The following is a 10945-nucleotide window of genomic DNA, read 5'->3' as shown; positions in this document are numbered from 1 at the left end:
AACTATCGTTTAAACTTTTGTGTGACGGGTTATTCTTTGCTACATACTATCATCCTAATTTAGAAAACAAAAAGCAAGTAGAAATTTCAATTTGATATAGCCTACTCGTATATAGAAAATTTGGCGACGTTGCGAATGTATAGTTTGTTTGATATAAGCGTTAAACTTGCATTTTAACGTTTTATAAGACCAATGCGTTGGCTATTTTCGCCAAGTATCAATCAAAATGTGTGCTTATTTTACATAGCCTATACCTATTATAGGGTTACACGTTATTTTCACCAAACAAATGTTTTTAAAATTTCGACTATAAACCCTTTTTCCAAGCATGGTGCACTTTAATACCTGAATTATTACCTTTTTATCATACATTCTATCGCCTAAATAAATTCATTTAGAAACTTGTTTGTTTCGCTTACTGAACGAACATACAGGGATAGCTTAGTATAACCAGTCTGCCTTTTTAAACACTTTTACACATTTCTTTTTACGCTTCGCCGAAAAGTCAGCAAACACTCTTTGGACATGACCTATGTTCGAACTGCATTAGTGCTTTGACTATTACGTCATACTACCACCTAAATTTTCACACACCTTCTTCACAACAAACGAATTATAACACTGCGTGTCTCCTGTTTGCAGTCGTATGTAAAACACTTCTCTTGTTGACATGCACCCGCTATTTATGCTTGCCTGTATGGCCGCCAGCGAGCCCTTTCGAAAGATAATAGATACCTTCCATGACGTCACAAAACAAGATTCGTGTCAAAATTTGCTTCGCGATATGACACGCGATTGTGTTTCCCGACGTTACTGCAATTTGCTCAAGCAAAATACGATCCAAGAAGTCTAATTGGCCACTTGCTGCCACTGTCGGTACGCTAGAATTCTGGTAATGATACAATGTATTTATGTAAATGGCGAACATCGTCTGAATGGTTAATGACAACTCGTCGCATCGAAAACTAACGGCTGCCTGTTGACATTTATACAAAAGCTTTATTCCCGAGATAATCTTAATCGGTGATTTACTTGCTTTAGGCCATTTTGTTAGATTTCATGTTTTCGCTTTCAAGCTGGCGAAAAACGAAATACGGCAGAAGATCACGCCGTAATATTATACTCAGATTTCTACTTACATCGTAATCGTTGCTGCTAGGCTTTGGCATAATGATAATTTCTTTCGTTATAGGTGTTATAAATCGATCCTCGGATCTATGGATTTTTCTGTTCTTGCAGTTTAAAATAACTACTTCGCAAAAGTACGTTTTTGAGCATCCCGAATTGCCATTCCTTTTATATATACACGACCAACTTCAACAACTTGAAAATATACGAAGAGGTAATAAACCACCAAACTGTGTTTCTATTAGTATTTTTTATACTTCCACTTTTTGGCAACTCTACTAAAGTCAAACTCTCGATCTTCGAAGGTATTTCGATCGGTTAGAATTAAGGAAATATTTAATACTTCGTTAATCCAGTATAGTTACATCTTTAGTTTCTGGAACTCTTAAAGGTTTTAACACACCGATGCTTTGCAAGATATTTCTTGTATTGTTTTTACGGTTCCCCAATCTTTTATGCAAGCTTAGTCTACCAACTGACGTAGCCCTGAGTTTTACAACTTGCATAATATCTTTCTGAAATTTTATTTGAACATTCTGGAAATATAGTGACCGAACATTTAAAACAAAATGCATAGTAAATAAGCAAATATATTACCAAATAACTATTGCCGTGTCATTGATCAGAAAGTGAAAATGGAAGACGATGATGCATTAAACAGCAACACAATTGGAATTCACCAATATAAAACGGAGTTGTATTGACACGCCCAATGTATTGTTAGCGATATTTCGTCGCCGTCCACCGATGTCGAAACGTATTATGTTTCCTCCTTACAAAGATCGAGCCACGTGATACTGCTCTTAGTATACCAAAGCTAAGCCAGACTGGCCTCATAAGAAACGTGAAGATGATCAGGAATTGGGGAACTGGAAATTTGTGAGTAACACTGTTAAGCTTTACAACAATATTGTTTTTTTGTGTGTATATTCTTCGTGTTTTTGGTAATAGGTCAACTGGTTGTTTTTTTCTAATTCACTCCTTCCGGTTAAAAAGTTTTATTAGGCGCATCCGTGGACATAGCACAGTCACGCTTGCTGTACGTGTGATGTGTTTAGCTGCTGCAACAACTAGCAATAACGACACCAAATAAACATATGTATACTTTTACTATACAACATTTAATCGTTAACTATTCATGCCATAGGATTAAACATTTAAACTTTTCCAACAATGCTTTGATTTTTTTAAAAGCTTTATCGTTCACGCAGTTACCAATTTCGTGACTGTAGCAAAGTGATTAGGTCAATAGTTTGGCACGTTTGCAAAATACGTTCCAAAAAATGACGCAATGATAAAAATCGCAAGACGTCATTATACGCTGAAATGCAAGCTCTCACTCCCGTAGACCTACGAATATATATTTATTCATGAACTTTTACATCCCATTTATTCCAAATTGGTATAAAGCATATTTTGTTTGGAACACAGTTTAAACGAAGCAACGAATTAAAAACGCACTACTGCGTGTAGCAAGTTGCAACAATACGACAAAACTAAACTTTAATAATCCCATGTTTTTCAATTGTCTGTTATTTTTTTATCTGTCAAAGATGTTGAAATGTTTTCTTCTTGTTTTCCTATAAACAGAGTTTTGTTAAAATTACAATAAAAGCATTTATGCGTCACAGCAACCGGGAAAAGTTGTCAGTCGTCAAGGCGCCGGCTCCACCAGGCTGCGACGTTAGAACACGTATTGTGCCGGTTACCATGGGCGGCAGTGACAGCAGCACGGAACATAGCAGTGACGACGGTAGGCAAAAATTTCACATTATTTTCTAAATTAGTTATGCCAACTCGCCCACTTTTGCTATATGCAATCATTTGTAAGCGTATACGCATTTTAAATTTGTATTTATTCATAAAGTATAATGGTAATCGTGAAGTACCCAGCTAACACAACTTATGCATTAAAACTTTCTACAAGCTGACACCTGTTTATGTTAGTCGTTACACCAGGGGTTCTTAAACTGGGGTCCATGTACAGCTGGCGGTCCGTGAACTAATTGTAGGGCTTCCATGAAGGACGAATTGAAATATTAGTGTACAGGTAAAACTAATCAATTTTTTAAAGGAAAGATTTTAATCAAAAGTGAAAGGTTTAGCACTGAATGTATTTAGATCCCCCCCCCCCCACCGTTAAATCATCGGCATATTCTGAAGTCTATTTACTGTGACGTCGTCAGTTTACGAAAAAAGTTATTGTCTACCGTGGTCCACAAAGAGCCAAAAAATTAAGGGGTCCGCGGTGAAAAAAGTTAAAAAACCCATGGGTTACACATTGCGGCTTGCTGACAAGTTAGCATTTTTAGATGACAGCCTATCGACTCTGTACGAGGCCGAAGAGGAACCAGCAACGCCCAAAGACATCGAAGATGACTACTATGACGTCGAGGATATCCTTATGGATAGAAACTCGTCAAGTACGCTGACGGTAATTCACCGGAAGGACAACTCTCTCGACGACGTTGAGGACATCCCCATGACGCCCAAGAACTCTTCCTTGGTAAACGTCAGCAATGACGTCACCATCGTAAAAGCTGCGGCAGTAACGAGGAGGTGATAATTATGGTCTTAACAGGCATTCTTAAATACGCCGGCAACTAGACTTAAATATAGTTACGGACAGCCTTATATATATATACCTTTATATATATATCAAATTACAAAATAATCATTAAATTGGACCAAACAGTGTAGGCTACTCTGTTACCGGTTTTAATATTATTAATCTCAATTTTTAGTTTGAAAGTTTTTTGCTTATTTAAATAATTCTTAAATAAAAATTGTTCACAATTTTTGCCTCAAATATGTCCATATACTTGCATTTCATTGTTTAAGGTTACCTGACGAATCAAGCTTCCTGGGAAAAATACGCGGAAAGCTGAAACCACGTGAGTATAGGCCAGCTAAGTATTGCCGCATTATTTATAGCTCATTATAACTCCACATATCGCATTGGTATGTCATATCGTGTATGGTACTTCAATATTTCATATAGTGTCGCAACAATGCAAACATTGTAGATTGGGTTCCCACCGGTATCTCTGGCTTGCCCGATATGTTTATAACTTGAGAGAAACAAAGCTATAATCGGGATGGCAACATCACACAAGTCACAATCCACATTCTTTTGGGCGAAGGTCGCGCGCTCTTAACGAGATTTAAATCGCTCCGTGACAAAGGGTGGACGCGTTTCAGTATCGACTTTCATTTGCTTCGCTTTGGTCGGGTCGCGACTTGGGCCTCTCCACGATCCCCGCGTGCCTTGTGATGTCATAAACGGAGACGCGGCAACTATCCGTCTGTCCAGCGTCGATCTGGTTTCGCTTTTAGCACACGCCCGTCGACTGATGGTTTACGTTCGGCTGACAGCAACACTAGACGCATTTTCACAACGACCAGTGTAGTATACCTAGTAAAAGCGCTTCAGCTGTTGTGAAACATCGATAAGAGAAGCAACAAGGCGTTGCTGCTTTTTGCAAAAGCACATTACTACAGCGAATGCCCCATCTGCTGCAGAAATCATCGCTAAGAGACAGAAATTGGCCCAGGATCGCCCTGCTGCTCATTTAAAGCCAGATATTGATATGACGTCTTCGCAACATATCTACGACGAGGTTCCCAAGTCACCGGTTGATGACGTGCCGTCACTAAACACGTCACGTTCCTCTTTATCATCAGGGTAAATTTATTACCATTTAGTCAATAATGTATTTTATTTTTTTTAAACAATCGCAGTTACGACGACCGCATCTTACCCTTGCGATATTGATTTTTTTACAGGTTTTCCTTACAAGGAACAACGCCACGTCAACCGCATTTCGTAGTAGTCGCCATTGACTTCGGCACGACCTACAGGTACTCGATTGTAAATCCGTTACAATTCATCTTCCTGAGGTGACAACATTGTTTACGCTGAGTATTATTATGATGCAGCGGGTACGCGTTCAGCTTCGTTCACCAGCCCGACTCTGTACATTTGATGAGAAAATGGTCGGGCGGCGATCCTGGAGTGACAAATCAAAAGACGCCAACAATTGTTTTGCTCCAACCATCGGTAGGACCAAAATAACTTTAGCTTTATCCAAAATTGGCATTTATTGGTTCCAGGTTTTAGGGTACTCTTTAAGAAAATATATTCCAGTTTCCCCGTTTTGCGAGAAAGGGCACTAACAAGCCAAAAGTATGTACTAATTAAATCACGTCTTATAGCAAATCACCAGAGTTGCACTCTTTGAATAATACGGTACGTTAATTTTATAACAAAAATGGTATTTGCGTGTAATCGCAATTAAAACCTACATTTCTGGGGTGTATGCCAGGGTAACCAAAAATCACTGTGTTGCTTAAAATATTTTGTGTTAGAATGAAAAAGTTTGCTTTTGTATATAAGAAGATAACAACTGTCACTTATAACTTTTGCGATTGATAAATAATAATACCAGATCTTTGCTGTAAAATAAATAGGTAATTTATTAAAAAAAAACAATAATTTTGAGTATATTATTTTAAACTAAGTAATATAAACTATGGATTAAAACGCTTTAGCGTACATCTTTCGTTTAATATCGGCAAAACAACCGGAATACTTCTGACCAGGCGTAATCACACCAGTTAGTAATGTATCAAATAGACCAGGGCTCGGCAACCTACGACCCGCATCCGGCCCGCCGCCTTTTTGACAAATTAGACACGAGTCTATTTCACATACTTTTTGACTATTTTAACTACGTAATTGCAAAATTTTCTGCCAAGTGCGTCAGGCAACTACGGAAAACGCATTAAAAATGATTAGACATATATTTTTTCATTTTTTTTTCATTTTCGGCAACGTAATAAAAACTTGCAAGAAATTTAAAAGAAATACCTGTACACCCAAAAATAAAATCGCGCTTGCTTCGCTCGCCATGCGTGTCTTGGCTTAAAAGGTTAACAAACATTGAGCTATATAAACTTTAAATGTTAGCGCGAAGTAGTTTTATTACACTTTTCTTTAGTAGTATGGATGGCGACGTGTGAGCTCGAATTTTATACGAAGCAAACGCCTTTTTTCGCGCTTTGCGTCAACACTTTACTGCCTCTGTAAATGTAATTAAACACAGTCGTCAGGTAACATCACAATTCTTAGTTATCATTTTGTGCTGCCCGCAGAGACCTTTCTGAGTTTGGTTTTGGCACGCGACTAGAAAAAAGTTGCCGATCTGAAATAGACCATTCTAACATAAGGGTCATCTAAAAATGCAATTGTCTTTGTTTTGTTTTTCAAAAAAAATTGACTGTAGCTTTATTTTTAACCTTATCAATCAACAGGGCGAATTTCACTCATTTGGTTTCGAAGCACGAGATTTTTATCATGATCTGGATGTCAACGAAGCGAAAAAGTGGATTTTCCTTGACCGTTTCAAGATGAAGCTGCATTCCGACCAGGTATGAATCAATAGTATAACGTTGGGGATTGCAGTAAAGAAGCAGTTCGAGAACTGGGACGTTTTATGGTAAACTATCTTTTTTGTGCCTTTGAACTTAAATCTAATGTTTTTTTTTAAGGGCAGGTGAAGTTTTATTTTCAACCCACTGCTATTTTTAGCATTTTATGAAGACTACTTTATTTTGCGATGCCCTGGTATTTGGCATTTCCCATGTTCTATACTCACCAATTTGCGAGTTTATATTCCAATGGTAACAACCAATTGAATTAAACACGCTTAGAACAACTCGTTCATTTATTTCTTATAAAAAAATAAGTGTAACAGTTCGTGTGTTGAACTGCAGAATTTAAGCAAACTGACACAGCTGGAGTCAGCTAATGGAATCCTGGTTCCAGCCCTTCAAGTGTTTGGACATGCCTTACGGTTCTTTAAACAACACGCCCTACAGGTTGGTGCACTGGTTTTACGTAACGCCTGAGTTCTACAACAATTTAGGATTTTCGAATTAATAAATTGTTTGACGAGTTTGATAACGAACGTGAGATAAATTTAAACGATCAGAGTTCTTTACTCACTAATTTGTTTTGGGCTAACCTTAGATAACTTGGTAATGCGTGAATAGTTATATCCTAAATGTAGCACACAGTATCATTATTTTTGCACAACATATTCTTTAAAGCAGAATTCTTCTGAACCGGCTTTACTGTATTAACTAGGTTCGTGATAAAATAAGGCAATGGTAAGTTAAATTTAAATTGTACTATAATTTATTTTTTTATTTTTTTACTTATATTTTGGTATTCCTTAAGCAATACAGCATTCAAATTACCGGGCCAAACGTCGTATCACTTTCCTGTGATAGTGGCTTAAGAATTTTTAGTTAGAGGATAATTACTACTTTCTATTTTGATCTTTTTAACACTGTTATCACGTGCTTAATTGACATTTAGTCTTTTACTCTTTAACCTGCGTTTCATTTACTATACCGGTTAAAGAAATGTGCAACATCATTGTTATGTTCGCCAGTTTAGACTTAGATTTAACACTATCATACCTGGAAACTGTCATAACTGATCACATCTATTTGTTGTTCGCATATTTAGGCTCGACTTTTCGTGTTATTAAGCGATAGATATTAAAGTGTGTACAATGAAACGAAAGTTAGACTAGAATTTTATTGCGGATAAACCACGGTTATCAACGTTTTCAAGTTTGCTTTGCACTGGATATGACTCGTCAAACATTGTCAGTATTTTGGGAATCTGTCAATTTTTTCTTTCTGCACAGGAGCTTTCCGACGAACTGGGCACGCGCATGCGCAGTAACGATGTCCGCTGGGTTGTTACAGTTCCAGCTATCTGGCGACCTCAAGCGAAGCAATTTATGCGACAGGCAGCTTACCAGGTATCAAAATACAAATTATATAAAAAAACAAGATTTATCTAAAGAAAATCCATTAGCGAACCTGAACCATATGAATAAACGAATGTCGACTTGCAGGTTGATAGATACAAAGGTTCTTGCGAAAATTTTACGTTTCGTGTTACTCAACACTATAGTTTAACGTGTTTTGTCAAGGCCGGCCTGGCTTCGGAGCACTTTCCTCAGCAACTTGTGATTGCCCTGGAGCCGGAAGCCGCGTCCATCTTCTGTCGAAAGTCGCGCCTCTCGCAAATCCAGGCCGGATCGGGCGATGACGTCACCGTCGAGGAAACCCTGACGATCGGCAGCCAGTATATGGTGGTCGATTGTGGCGGCGGGACGGTCGACGTCACAATCCACGAGGTCTTGGCCAGCGGCGGTTTGAAGGAAGTGGAAGCGGCGAGCGGCGATGCGATGGGAAGCGTCGCGGTCGACCGCAGCTTCGAGAATCTTCTGCGACGGATTTTTGGCGCCAAGTTCATAGAGACCTTCCAGAAAAAGAGGCCCATTGGATGGGTGAGAGGGGCTGCATGTTTTTGTTACTTCACGTAAGAAAAGGCCGCATTGACAGCATTTGGCATTGATATTTAATCAAATGAATTGGTAAACACAAGCTAAACTAATTAAAACAAAATATTGAACGAAACTAAAACCAAAAAATAAAAGTAGCTGTCAGAGCATAATTAATCGGTTAAGGCAAAATAATGACTTATGTGACAGATAAAAAATTATGATCTACAAAAAAATATAAATTAATAATTTTATTATATTGTTTTAAACATGTTTGCAGTATAGCCTACAAAGAAACAATATGTGGTTACTTTATAGAACGTGGCCCACATAATTTTGTTTATGTTGCAGTATGTGACTTGCCTTAAATAGGGTGGTATAAGAAGTAAAATGGTTTGGGTATAATTGTAGGTTTATCATATTGTTTATATTTTGGCAACTCAAGCCTGAAACTAACCGCACCACAGAATATAATACCGCGCATTTCACATCAAGGTGGACATGATGATAGCCTGGGAGTCGCGAAAACGTTCAACTAGTCCTGACCGCATTTCTCCACTCAACGTCGCCCTCCCGTTTTCCTTTATCGACCTTCACCGTAAGGTCAGGGGATTTGCCGTGGAAACGGCGCTGCGAAACTTCTCTGATCCAAACATTAAGTGGTCGCCGCAGGTACGTCAAGTGCAATGCATAGCAATACACAAAACAACACAATTTTTTGGAAACTGGTATTAGCACAAAGAACACATTGAAAGGAACTTTATTTATCAACAACCTTCAAATATGTGACAAAAATTTCGCTTTGGGGGACTACAGGTGTTATGAGGTGCGCCGGGCTAAAATTACATAAGACATTACTAGAAAATAAAGACATATTTCCCAGTATCTACTATCTTGTTAATCCCATCATTATGCATGAGTTGTTTTACCTTTTGTTTATATCATATCAATATAAAAAATATTGGTGAGAAATACATATATTAGTATTAACATCCTGTCACCGGAATGAAAGTAGGGTTACTGTAGATGAGCAGTTTATGTTAATCAAACTCTATTGTCACCCTGGGGCAAAGCTTTGTATCATCTGGTATACATCCACACTTCTACATCGATTAATACCCAGGATGGTACCGCTTATTTAACAGACGTTTACTTTAAATTCAGGGCATGCTACGAATCTCGTCCTCGCTCATGCGTGACCTCTTCACCGTCACGCTCGACTCGATCGCCTCCCATGTGACTTCACACCTGAACGATCGCATTTCCCACCTCTTCCTGGTCGGGGGCTTCGCGGAGTCGAGGATGCTGCAGAGTGTGGTGATAAGGGCAGTAGGGGGAAGAGCGAAGGTCATTATCCCGACCGATGCCAGCCTAACCATCCTCAAGGGCGCCGTCCTGTTCGGCCTCGACCCAACAACGGTTCGCATGCGCACCAGTCACATGACCTACGGCGTAGGTAAGTTAAATGCTTTGGGCGTGAACAAAGATTGTTTTTGATGGTTAGAATTCATTTAGGCCAATCCAAAATAAATAGAATCGGAAATAAACAAAAGTGAAAACATTGCATTACGGGTCATTTTGTTGTCACGAGCAAATTAATTTAAACGTGCTTAGATATTCCGAAAGCATTTTTGTTATCGAAAGTAAATATTTTCGTATTTAAACCATGTACAAATCATATATATATATATTTTTTATTTGCAAAGATAAATCATTTCTATCGAAAAAGTAGCAAGTAATTGCGCATTACTGGTTAATTCGTCGAGTACCTTTGGAGGTCATTCTAAGAAATATCTTCATAGTGCAGACTAGACTTGCGTGTGTAAGTCGTTAAACTTCCTTAAAGAAAACCAATGCCTTAATTAACAGGAATACTAAACAAATACAACGCGGAAATCCATCCCGTTAGCAAGAAGCTCGCCCGTGGCTCTACGATCTGGTGCAAGGACGTCTTCGACTCCTACGTCAAGTCGGGCGACGCGATCGCTCTCGGTGACGTAGTGCAGCGCAGCTACGCCCCCGTGCGACCGGACCAGAGTGAGCTGGTCATCAACTTTTACTGCTGCGCGCGCTCTGACGTAAAGTTCATCGACGAGGGCGACGTTTCCAAGAGCGCGACGCTGCGCATCAAACTACCGAAAGCGTCGCTAATGGCGCAGCAGCGGCGGCGTCGAGAGCTGCACGTATCGATGATGTTCGGCGACACAGAAATCAAGATAGACTGCGTCGACGTGTCGAGCGGAACGCGCGCCGATGCCAAAATCGAATTTATTTCTTGAGGTACGCGATGCGTGGCGGCGGCCAGCAGGGGGTCAAAGTTCAATCATACGCGCGAGATTGCAATAAAAGTTTACGCGGCTCCCGGTGTTGACTCAGTTCACTATCGCTCGTGCTTAGGGTCGGATCTGATAAAAAAATACGTTTCGCAAAGAAATTTCTAGTGACAATAAACA

The 10945-nt window shown here is 39.1% G+C and overlaps 1 protein-coding gene across 1 annotated transcript; it reads left to right on the top strand.

Moving 5' to 3' along the window:
- Positions 1 to 1975: 1975 nt before the first annotated feature.
- On the top strand, positions 1976 to 10944 carry LOC146148189 (heat shock 70 kDa protein 12A-like). The gene is made up of 14 exons (XM_083388589.1): positions 1976 to 2007; positions 2760 to 2881; positions 3441 to 3687; positions 3970 to 4022; positions 4651 to 4813; positions 4915 to 4989; positions 5068 to 5188; positions 6442 to 6558; positions 6904 to 7008; positions 7848 to 7964; positions 8139 to 8498; positions 8988 to 9164; positions 9657 to 9948; positions 10362 to 10944. Exons 1-14 carry the CDS (start codon positions 1979 to 1981, stop codon positions 10769 to 10771), a joined length of 2388 nt encoding a protein of 795 aa, XP_083244715.1. The 5' UTR covers positions 1976 to 1978; the 3' UTR covers positions 10772 to 10944.
- The last annotated feature ends 1 nt before the right edge of the window (position 10945 follows it).

Source organism: Ascidiella aspersa, chromosome 4, assembly GCF_963924565.1.
Source record: "Ascidiella aspersa chromosome 4, kaAscAspe10.2, whole genome shotgun sequence".
Taxonomy (NCBI): domain Eukaryota; kingdom Metazoa; phylum Chordata; class Ascidiacea; order Phlebobranchia; family Ascidiidae; genus Ascidiella; species Ascidiella aspersa.
Note: the sequence above shows the minus strand (reverse complement) of the source record. Positions and strands in the feature narration are given on the sequence as shown.